General features: G+C 42.8%; 1 protein-coding gene across 5 annotated transcripts in view; it reads left to right on the forward strand.

Moving 5' to 3' along the window:
* Nucleotides 1–12,311, forward strand: part of NHSL1 (NHS like 1) — a 251,071-nt gene that overhangs the window by 112,711 nt on the left and 126,049 nt on the right. For 2 of the 5 annotated variants that reach the window (XM_055087472.1, XM_007110982.4), the window contains exon 1: nt 11,214–11,591. The exons of the other annotated variants lie outside the window; for them this stretch is intronic. In XM_055087472.1, the coding sequence (XP_054943447.1) occupies nt 11,390–11,591 (202 nt within the window). In that variant the 5' untranslated portion in view covers nt 11,214–11,389. Of the gene's footprint in view, nt 1–11,213; nt 11,592–12,311 lie in introns of those variants that run through there. 5 annotated transcript variants of the gene reach the window in all.

Genomic DNA, 12,311 nt, shown 5'->3' on the forward strand with positions numbered 1-12,311 from the left:
GGTATGCGGGCCTCCCTCTGTTGCGGCCTCTCCCGTTGCGGAGCACAGGCTCCGGACGCGCAGGCTCAGCGGCCACGGCTCACGGGCCCAGCCGCTCCGCGGCACGCGGGATCCTCCCGGATCGGGGCGCGAACCCGGTTCCCCTGCATCGGCAGGCGGACGCGCAACCACTGCGCCACCAGGGAAGCCCTAGCCACAATTTTAATCTCCTGCTTCTGGCCTTACCAGACATCTCCACTTGTGTACCAGCCACCTCTACTTCAAGTCCTGTAAGATCAATGGTTACCTCTTTACTGCTGCTGCAGATGAAAATAACCTACCAATTATCAAGTGCTAGTGAGGTCAGCATCTCCCCAGTTAGTTTTAAGGGTCCCTGGTGTCTTTGTCTTGCAGGGGGTTGAGCCCAGGAATGAGAACAGAGGGTGCTGCTCACTTGGGGCCTTTTGAGGGAACCCTGTCGTAATTGTCCCTGCGTTTCAGGGAGACAGCAGAGTAGCTGGGCTGGGAGAAGGGAGATTAGAAGGGGGAGTCTCCATAACTAATGCCTTCGTCTGTGCTAGCCAGTCTCTATCCACCCACTCCAGTCTGCCATCAGTGGCAAGAGTCTAGTGTTTATTTTGTAGAAATACTTCATCCTTCTTTGAAGTTCTTTTCGACGGCGTTATCTTAAAGAAGCATATTATAGAAACAAAAATTCCCTTGATTTAACACATTCATTTTGACGCTGGAGAGCAAGTGTTTCAACCAAAAATTTCTGAACGTCTTAAGTGTCTTTTAGGCCGTTGGTTTTCTGAATTTCTCCTTATCAAAGTGAGTTTATTATTTAAGACTGTGACAAATGTGATTGTACAGGGACAGCCAAAGTCGTCATCATCAGATTGAATTGCTCTTCTCTAAGCAGCCTTTTTTTTTTTTTGCGGTACGCAGGCCTCTCACTGTCGTGGCCTCTCCCCTCCGGACGCGCAGGCTCAGCGGTCATGGCTCACGGGCCCAGCCGCTCCGCGGCATGTGGGATCTCCCGGACCAGGGCACGAACCCGCGTCCCCTGCATCGGCAGGCGGACTCTCAACCACTGCGCCACCAGGGAAGCTCTCTAAGCAGCCTTTTTACTTGGAGATTTTGATGACTATAAAAATTGTTGAGCTGAATGAACAGAAAAACATATAAAGCCATCATTATATGCTTTGTTATATTTTCATGTGTTCCAGAAAGCTTAAATTTGTTAAGCTTTTAAAGAAAACACTCTTATGCAACGAGTGAAATTTTAATGGACACGGTATGTGGGAGAAACACAAAAGGCCATTCCCTTAAGCAGATTTGCACACCGGGTGTAGAAGCTTAAATATCGATTTTTCTTAGACATACCCTGCTGTGAAGTGTTCCTTTAACTACCTAAACAAGGTTGTAGGGAAAGGATCAGGTGAATTGGTTCATGAGAGGTACCAGGTCCGTGGTACCTTTACCCATCATGCCTCTGGTTGCAGAGTGAGTGGAAATTTTTAAATATTAACTATTTTATAAAAATAACTTTAAGAATGATTTGCAGGGCTTCCCTGGTGGCGCAGTGGTTAAGAATCCGCCTGCCAATGCAGGGGACACGGGTTCAAGCCCTGGTCTGGGAAGTTCCCACACGCCGCAGAGCAACGAAGCCTGCGAGCCACAACTACTGAGCCTGCGCGCCTAGAGCCCGTGCTCCGCAACAAGAGAAGCCACCGCAATGAGAAGCCCGCGCACCGCAACGAAGAGTAGCCCCCGCTCGCCAGAACTAGAGAAAGCCCGCGCACAGCAACAAAGACCCAAAGCAGTCAAAAATAAATAAAATAATAAATAAATTTTTTTAAAAAAAGAATGATTTGCAGTATAATATAATTTATAAAACTTTGACACACAAAACAGTACTAGGTCTTGTTGATGACCTCACTGATATGTAGAAAAAGTGTGGAAAATATGTTTGGGAATGATACACACCAAATTTAGAATGATGTTACCTCTGTGGGATTGGGGACAAGAGGGAAATTTATCTGTACTACTTTTTTTAAAGAAAACTGAAACAAATATAGCCATACGTTAACTATTAAATCTGTGCTGATTTCTCTCCTTTTCTCTATGTCTAAAGTAATTCTGCATGAAAATTAAACATTACTTGACTAAAACATTTATAGCCTGTGTTTAGCATACAAATTATGGAAAAACAAATGCCAAAGTAAAAAAAATTAAAAATTTGTTATACTATATCCTTCTTGTAATATCCTATGATATATCATCCTAGTCTATTTTGTATTCATTTGTTATTATATCTATACTTTGATATAATGTTTGTGCATTTTCAGTGAAATAATGAGTAAAGATTTGAATTCTGCATGTCTGTTTGAATCGTAGTGTACTGATGTTGAAACTAGTGATTTTCAAATTGTAACATGCATGAGACTCATTTAAATGTGGACTCCCAGGTTCCTCTCCAGAGGTGTGAACTAAATAGGATCCAGGAATGTGGCTTTTTTTTTTTTTTTTTTTTTTTGGCGATAGGCGGGCCTCTCACTGTTATGGCCTCGCCCGTTGCGGAGCACAGGCTCCGGACGCGCAGGCTCAGCGGCCATGGCTCACGGGCCCAGCCGCTCCGTGGCATGTGGGATCCTCCCGGACCGGGGCGCGAACCCGTGTCCCCTCCATCGGCAGGCGGACTCTCAACCACTGCGCCACCAGGGAAGCCCAGGAATGTGCATTTTTAACAAGCCCTCCTGGCCTCCTAACTCCCCTACCCCAATCCAAGTTGATTCTGATACCGGTATCCTAAGGAACACATTTTGGGAAACACTGAACTATCAGTGTCACAGATAGTTTGAACTGTCTGTGTTTGTGCAGTCTGCACAACTCCAAGTGCCATTCCTACTTCTTCTTCTAACCCAGGGTCAATAGGCTATGGTCTAGCGACCAAATACAGCCCACCACCTGTTGTTATAAGTAAAGTTTTATTGAAACCCAGCCACACTGATGGGTTTACATACGGTCTGGTGCTTTTTTTGCCACAATGGCAGATAGAGTCGTTGGAACAGAGACCGTAGAGCTGACGAAGCCTAAAATATTTTCTCTCTGGCTCTTTACAAAAAACTTTGCTGACCCCTTCATGTAATTCATCATTTTGTGTGGGAGCGTGTCAGAGGTAGTCCAGTAAAGAAACTGGAGTATATATAAGAGAGAGTTGACTATGATGATGAAGGGCATATAATTGACCAGTTTAGTTTAACAAGCATTGATTTAGTCCTTACTGTATGCTAGGTACCGTACACGCCTCGGTTTTCCCACTTGGGCAGCTTAGAGTCTTCCGTGGCAAATGCATGATTTCAGATGTGTTAGGGGAAGGGCAGCATTTCTTTTCATGGTGTGCCATGGGAACGTGGCATCTAACGCAGTCTAATCCCTGAGGTCGGGACTGATGTCCTAGGAGTCTCTCACCCTCAGTAACTTGCCCAGCAGATGCCTGTGGTAGATGAGATTCAGAAATAGGCACTCCCTTCCCCTTGCTTGCTCAGGTGAGTGGAGTGTGTTGCCCCGCCCCAATCAAGTTGGCTTGGCCACGTGACTTGCTTTGGCCAATGAATGTTAGCAGCCCTGATGCAGAAGCAGCTGGTGCAGTTGAGCTTTGCTCTTTGGTGCCACTGCCATGAGAAAGGTAAGCCTGGACTGGCCTGCTGGTCCTAGGAGGGAGGAGAAGCCCTACAGGTTATCCCTAGGGTGACCAACCATCCCAGTGCGCCTGGGACTGCCGCCATTTTAAAATAATTTCCATGTCCTAGGAAATTTCTCAGTCTCCGGCATACTGGAGCAGAGCCACCCCAAGCCGAGTCTAGCCTAGATTAGCTGGCCTCCAGATGACCCACAGAATCGTGAGAAACCCTAAATGATTGTTGTTTTAGGCCACTGAGTTTTGGGGTGCCTTGTTATGCAGCAGTAGTTAAGCGGTATACCGCCTAATAAACGTTTGCTTATTTCAACTGAGATAGCTCCTGGCAGAAATTTTGAAGGTTGAGTAAAAGTTAAGCAGGTGAAAAAGATGAGAGGTGTTTTGGCAGATGGAGGCACAAAAGGGTCAGGGGCCCAGGGGCCTAGAATATAGTGTGAGCTGGCCGGTGGAGGACAGCTCTGAGGGGAGAGCAGCTGAAAGCAGGGGCCCCCTTTCCCAGGGTATTGTAGTAGCCCAGGGGAGAGGCCCGAGGCTGAGGCTGTCTGCATGGTCGAAGAAAGGGCAGCGTTTGGGAGTAGGAAAGACCTTGGCTCAAATCTCAACTCTGCTACCTAATAACTTGGTGGGGGGTTGTTAGGCAAGTTACTTTATCACCTTTATCCTTGGTATCTGCATCTGTAAAATATGTATGATAATACATATTTCACAGGGTTTTTGTGAGAGGGAAGAAACCAACAGGAGAGTTTGTGATTTCTTCATTCTGACTCGACACTTACCTATCCATCTGGCAGCGAATGATCCAGTTAGAACAGTGTGGCTGAAAGCAGGGTGGGCATTGCCACTTTTGCTCACTGGTTTCAGAACTTTTCAAGTTTTGTTTCTCCCACCTTTTTTTTTAATGTTTGAATTTCTCATTTATTTCTCACACATTTGTCTGGTTCAGTGGAATCATTGCTGGTATCAGCAATACTTAACACATGTTTAGCATGGAATTGGTAGTATAATAAACGGAATAGCTGAAATGATAAAATGTCTGTTAAAAAAAAACAGATATATTCGGTGTGCTCTGGAGAGCCATAGTGAATATAGTTTTAAAGATAGAGCCAAATAGAATAAACATTTTGGAAGGTCACTTGAGGTTGACTGAAAAAATTCTCTATCTTAATCATGTACCAAGAAAAACTTAACGAAAAAAATTTTTCCACTGCCACAGAGCAACTAAATTTACATGGTGGAACCCAGGAGGTCCCAGCCTGTCTGCATGGATTACCAGGTAGGATGTGGGCTACTTTTCTGATTTTGGCTCGTTGTTGATTGTCCCAGGCTCCGGGTGGGATCGTTGAATTCCAGAGTTTTGGTGGATGGAAGCAATGTAGATGTCCTTAAAATTTAAGAAACGTGTGCCGCCTAGCAGTTAATGACCTTCTTTCTTCTCAAAGTGATGCAGTATAACTCTATGGATAATGGAAATTTATCATTAACCCTTTAATTCAGATTATATATTTTTAACAGTTTACAAATTTTACTTCTGCTTTTTGTAACTTCGTGATAAAGGAATGGAATTTAGTTATAAAGGTCAAATTATCTCTTTGACCTGGAACGTGCTAAGATCAAAAGAAAGAGGAAACATGGGAATGAGTAGACGATTCTGTTGTTCACTCTTGTGACCAGCATTGGTTAGTGCTGGCTGTGTGTTAGGTACCGTAGGGAACATGGAGGGAAAAGGATGAGATCCCTGCTTCTGGGGAGCGTTATTGGCTAGTACTGTGCTAAGTCGAAGATGGTCCAGGGCCCTACCTGGGTGCTTTGGGAATTCGGAATTTCAGACCCTATTCTAGACTTGAATCAGACTCTGTGTTTTAATAAGATTTCCTATGATTTATGTGCAAGACAAGTTTGTGAAGAACTGGTTGAGTAAGTAGAAAAAATAATAATTACGAGGATCTGGAGAGGGATGAAGTACAAAGATTATGATTAAAAATTTTTTTATTTGGAGTTTTATTTCAGTTTCAGAGTAGGTTCATCCTTGGACTTCGAAGTGAATGCTCAGTTTTAGGGGAGCTTCTTGTATGAACTTCTCGGATGGGGACATTTTCTTGGTCAAGGTTGGGGCAAAGTTTGCATTCTTGGCAAGCCCCTAACAGCGCACAGTACACATCAGTGACAGTATCCATCAGTGACAGCTTCTGACCAGGGATAGGCCTTACCCCCTTGCAGCACGCCACATCCCAGGGGGTTGAGAGCAGTAATGTGCTACCATATTGCTCCTGTGTCAAGTGATCCTGTGGGAAACAGTGTCACTAAGGCTTGGTGTCAGAACTGTTCAGGAGTCCTTTTCAAACATGAAGACACTGAAAGGTGGGATTTAGGCTTGTGGTGATGCATAAATACAAGTGTTTGCATTTAATCTTTCCAGTTGAGGGAAACACTATTAATTCCATCGAAAGGGACCAATTCTGACTTTCAAAGCTAGAGCTCAACGTAAAGGCAGTGCTTTTTTTGCTTTTAAGTTTTGAAGCAGTGGTAGGTGGGGAGAACCCTAAAAATAGACCTCTCTCTGAATGGTTAATTGGCAATGTTTCATCTTCTCTGACTTCCTTCTTGAGTAAATCAGTTGCTTAATTCCGCAGGGGATGGGAGGTGGAGGAGGAAGGAGGATTTAGTGTACTGTAGGAGTTTGCTTGCTGTGGCCCTGGGGCCAATATGGGCTTTTTGTTGTTAGTTATAAACGTCTGGCTCGAACTGTTTACTTCTAGATGTTGAGATAAGCTTTCATTATTCGTGTGTACAAATTACCTCATAGAAAGTTTGCATTTGGATCTACTCTTCAATTATTTACGAGAGATGACAGTTGGAAAAACTACTGCACCCTGTCCTAGAAGCTGATGGTCTCTGTGACTCATGGGGTAATCTGATAGGGTACACACTTCACTGCTTCTACCCAGTCAGGGCTGCTTTAGAACGAGACACAGTTCAGAGTGACTCTCCTTGCCGCGGTATATGTTTTTTTTCACCCTTGTCTCTGTTCATTAAGCCTTCTGTTTGTGTGCCCCATTCCAGCCAAGCCAGCAACCCTACCAACTCTGACCATACAGCACTGTTCTCCATTGGTTTCTGACATCAGGGTTCTGCCTCTCCTATTCTTCCTTCCAGGTTTGGGGGAGAGGTGTAATAAGGAAGAAGAACCTTTTGTATTCTATTACAAGTTAATCACTAAAGGGATGTTACCTGTAAGCTTAAATTATACATAATGGCCCATCTCTGGGAACCCTGCTTCCCAGGTAATGAGCATTAAGCTAAAATACCTTCCTTTAGCTCACAGGAACTATCCTGACCAGGCCCACCTGTGAATGACTGCAGGGGGAATGAAATTAACACATCCCCTCTGGAGGCTGATGGGAATCAGGAAATGTTTGACTTTACTCCCTCCCCTTTTAGTATAAAAGGAGCCTGAATTCGCACTCAGGCAAGATGATTCTTTGGGGCACAAGTCCACCATCTTTTCTGTTTGGTTGCCATCTTCCCCTATAAAGTCGGTAACCTTTGCCCCAGCAGTTTATCTCTCGATTATTGGCCTGTTGTGTGGCTAGCAGTAGGAGCTTAGACTCTGTAACAGAGGGTCAGGGCAGAAAAGGTACACATGGAAATTAAAAGTTATAATGCTCCTTTGTGGCCTTTGAGGCCCAAAAACTGATGGCACTTGAAATTAGTTCCTACTCTTGGCTGGCATTTTACACAGATGGCGAGGGCAGCAATTACATGCCTGATTGAGTTGAGAGATTTGTCTAATCCTATATCCTGTCATGTTTAACAATTTTCATTTAATCAAAAACTTCCATTTGAGCTTAACTCATCTTTAAGGATGTCAGTATATATTGAAACATGAAATATTGTGTCTTTTGGCAAGGACTTTCCAAATGTATTCAATCTATCCCTTTGACTCTTGGTGGAAATATAAATAATAAATCTTTCCAAGTTAATGGGTATTTGACTCAGGAATTCTCAAAGAAGATGATTCTAGAACTTCCTTTAGTAATATATTCAGGTGCATCCCAGTTTTTATAGTTAACTTTTCTTTAATGTATTACTTAAATCATTCCTGAAATAATACAGAGTAATTTTTTGTCTTTTTGTCAGTAACGTTGGGTAACTTCCTCACCACCCTCAAGTGCTAAGAACTTAATATAAAAGAGGCAATAAATCATAAACCTGGTTTCGGTCCACCTGGGGGTCGTTATCTAGAGGCTGCTCCTCCAGCCGTTACAACCCTTGGGCTTCCATCTCGCAAGTGAAAGGACAAGGGTGCTGGCCAGGAGGCAACTGTAACAAAGCCCTTCCTTTCCACTAAAGCTATGTATTCACTCCGTGCGTGCTCATGACTCCATGAAGCATATAATTTAAGCAAGATTATTTATCTGATTTCCTGTTGCCTGAAGCTCAGCAGGGGCAAAATGGTAGGAAGGGAGCAGTTATTGGCACGTATGATGACAACAGAAGTTTCACTTTGACAGCCTGACAGTGAGGGGGGAGATGGGAAAGCACTGCACAGTAAGGAGTGTGGATAAAAAAATCTGTTCAGCATGTCTGTTTAAAAGGTCTGGGAAGAGTGTATTCTATTGTAGATTTTCTTGGGAAAAAGTGGTTAAATTATGATGGTTTATTACATTGAAGATTATAGTGGAATCTAATATTTGAAGAAACAGGTTATATTCTGAATGTAGGGATTTTCCACTGTGGGGTTATTATGAAGATTAGCAATAGTATATGTGATGTGCGTGGCACAAAGTAGCCATGACCCCGATGCTGCGGGCAGGGGTAGATTTGTAAGACCCTAGGGTTGATAGTCCAGATACTTAAAGTGTGTGGTTCATCGTAGTTGCTGCATAAATATAGGTTGAATGAATGTAATAGCTTTTTAAGCAGTTCACTTGTGTTTTTCTAAGCTAATTGGAGTACATATCTAACACAGATAGTTAAAATACAAATATTTCCTACAAAGCTGATTTAAGTCATTATATTTTATCTTGATCATAGGGGAACTCTGGTCCAGTTGTAAAAGTAGTTAAGTTATTTGACCTTCTTTTACATAAGTGAAGATATTAATAATCAAGTCTCAATATAACAGAAACAGAATAGCTAATAGATGGAGAATTGGTTATATGCAAACATATCCATCGGTCTTGTGAATGATGGGAAATCCATTACGTTTCTTTGAAGTCCAGCGTGAGTGTGTATTTACTTTGAGGAAGAGTCATGAGTCTAGTCCTTGAATGGACCAATTTTGCTTCTTGATTGCTTGGCAGTGAATATTCCTCTAGCCCCTCCCATCAGCTCTTTTTCAGATGTGTGTAGGAGGTACCAGAGGAAAACACACCAGTTACTAATAACATCAATTCATCTATGCAATTGTATGTGTATGTGTGCACACTCCAAGGAAGCTGGTCTGGGGACAGTGTTCAAAAGCACTTGCTGAATATAAAGAACAGCATGAGGTTTATTTCAGAGCTTAGATATTTCTAAATTAAAACTGTAACTGCAGGATGTAGACATCAGTGGGGATACCACTGTGTTCCTTGTTTGGGGTCCATGGATCCTTAAAGAATGCATACTTGGATGTCAGGGGGTCCCATGAACATCTGAAATGGTAAGCAGCATTTGGGGTGTTTTGTATTTTCTGGCATGAGGGTCTTTTTTTTTTTCTAAGTTTAATTTTATATTTTGAGTTTCTCAAAGTCTTTGACTCAGAAAGAATATTGGATATTTGAACTTTGATGTTAGCCATTGATGCTATATGTAATTATATCATTTTTGCCCTTATAATAGTGATGAAATCACATACGTTCTCTGGACCTGAATTTCTCCATCAGTAAATTGGGGGGTTTAAACTACATGATTTCTTGAGGACACTTTGAGCTTTTATACTGAGTCCATGTTTTTGCTACCTGGACTGTTCTACACCTTTGCCCTTTAGTCCTAGTACCTGTTCTCTGTCGTGGTTTCCATGGTAATATGAGCTGTCCATCCACCGAACACTTGGCAGCTGCTCTGCTCTGTGTTTTTCTTCTATAAATGTTCCAGTCCTGGTAAGCGTGTAGAGCCTTTTTCTTACAGTCTCAGTGAATTGCAGTAGATGTATGATGCAAAATCCTGCTTTTATTATTTTTAATCAAAGTTTATTTTCTATTGTAATTTGTTAGCTTTAATATATTTGCTATTACAGGAGAGTGAGATGGACCCAGTTCTCTACTTGCCCTTACTCTGAATGACACTTTGGGGAGAGGATCCTGACCCAAGTCTCTATGATGAAAAGTTGCAGAAGTTCTTTATACCCCTAGGACCATGGAATTATGTTGGCCTTGGGTGAAATGATGCACCCAATTTCATTCCAACATGTGGCTCTGGATATTTTGCATGCCCTGATTAAGGGTTTACGAAGGGCTAGAGCCTACAGCTAAAAGCTACTAGCATAGCTCTCAGATTATGGTTCTCTGTGATAGGATAATCATTCAAAGCCAGAGAGGAATGACCCCCAGGGGCTACCGGTGGGGAGGCAGAAGTGGCTCATCAGCCCCCGACTCTGGCTGCTGGTGGAAGACAGGAGAGGCAATGACAGGTGCAAGAACGGCTGCATTTCACCTTCGCTGAAAGCTGGGAGTGACATAATAGCTGGGTCAGTTTTATTCCCTTTGGAAGTACGTTTCCTTAGATGATGACATTCCTAAATCCAACTAGGAATGCTGGATGTGTATCTAACTACAGAATCTTTGAAAGCTCCTTCTCAAAATCCCACTTCCAGAAGTGTGGTCTGATGATAATTAATTAAGTTTTGGCTTAAAAAAAAAAAAAAAGTGTCCAGAAGTGTGTATGCGTTTCTGTAGCTTTGCCGGAGTTCAGAAGTTTGAGCTGCCCCTGAAGTATTGACTGCAGGGAGGCGGGGTTTTTTGTCTCCAATGAGGTGGCTTCAGTGTTGGGAAAGCCTATCGCCTTTCACAGGAGCGCTTACTCTGTAATCCAAGCAGTAGCCACACAGCCCGTTTTATTGTTTGTGGAGTCCTGTGGCTCCTGAGTGCTTCACAGACAGGAAAGAGGGCAAGTGAGCTGAACTCTCTGATTTCTCCCAACTCACCTGTGTGGGTGAACTTTAAACTAGGCGCCTGGGTTGATGCTGAATCTTTCTCTCCAGCCTGAAGAGTTCCTTCTGTCTGCAGCAGACGGCTGGCTTTCTGCCCTTGTGGGGAAAGATGCCTGGGAGAGGGGTAGGATTACAGTACGGGATGCTAGGTACACACCAAAGAGTCGGAGTGCCTTGGTCCTGTTCTTCACCAAGTCCTGACAAGCGTTCCTGAAATGAACACCCTGCTTCATTTTTAAAATTATACTTTTAGTTATTTTTATTTTCATATTTTCTGGGGGCGAGGTAGGGACTGTGGATGGTCCTGATCTAGAGACCAGGTACCACAATGTGGCTAGGGTAAAAAAAGAAAAAAATTTTTTTTTTTTTTGTTTCCTAATCTCTCATTTTTCTTTTCTTTATAATTGGGTGACATAGAAGCAATCTTTCTGCAGAATGCCCTGGCTGACTCTCAGTATTGTCTGGACAAGTAGGAAGGAGCAGTTTCATTGAAAGGACCTGGAACGATTTTTGAAAACGAGCTTTTTGTTGGCTGGACTGTCCTTTGTCTATAGTTGATTTTGATGTGAAAGAAGATGAAAAAGGAAGGCTCTTCAGGTTCCTTCAGACTCAAGTCAAACCCAGGTTCCCTCTCACGTGCTGTGAGTTGGATAAATTTCTCCTCCTTGTCCAGGCAGACAAAGAGGCTGTTTCGCAGTGATGGAGAGCTCTCAGTTTGTGGGCAGCAGGTGGAAGCGGATGATGAAAACTGGACCTACAGAATCCAGCCCAGAAAAGGTGACTTGACTTTTTTTTATTTAAACATTTTTGGGAATTTGCTATCTAGAATTCTTTGTTTCTATCACTGATTTCTGTTCACGATTTTTGGCCCTGTTAGGAGTTTTTGTGTGTTTTTGCATTGGAATTCAGTGTCACTCATTTGTTTGCATGTCTAAAATAAAAATGCTCCTTCAATTAGATTCAACCTGAGATTGTGTCCTTCTAAGAAGGATAAAATAGCTGTTATGTGTCCTCAGCCCTGCCCTCCCCCTCAAATCATATCCGCATTCTCATGTGACTTGTGCAAAGTTCAGTGGTAAAGTACATCCTGGGAGGAATCTTCTGCTCTTTACAACAATTGAAAGTTAGGACATGGCACTCTTTTCTGAAACAGTGCACTGAGAAAACTTTGGGAATCGTGGATAAACTTTCTGCATATTTCTTTAAGAAGACTGATGAATTACACAAACGCTTGAGTTAAACAGGTGTTGGGGTGACATCGAGGAAATGAACACACGAAGTGCTGGCCCTTGATATCCTGGCCAGAAGGAGTTTTTGGATTTCTTTCAAGTTCCTTTTCAGATCATTGCTGGTCTCTGTTCTCAGGTTTAACATGTTTTGTCTTCTTCAAGGTGAAGAAAAATATCAGTCCTGGCGGAAAAGAGGGAACTACTTCAATATTTCTTAAACACACCCTTGTTTTATATTTAGAATTTCTGAGGTCTTCCTTTTAGAACG

The sequence above is a fragment of the Physeter macrocephalus genome, chromosome 10 (genome assembly GCF_002837175.3).
Source record: "Physeter macrocephalus isolate SW-GA chromosome 10, ASM283717v5, whole genome shotgun sequence".
In the NCBI taxonomy this organism is placed as follows: domain Eukaryota; kingdom Metazoa; phylum Chordata; class Mammalia; order Artiodactyla; family Physeteridae; genus Physeter; species Physeter macrocephalus.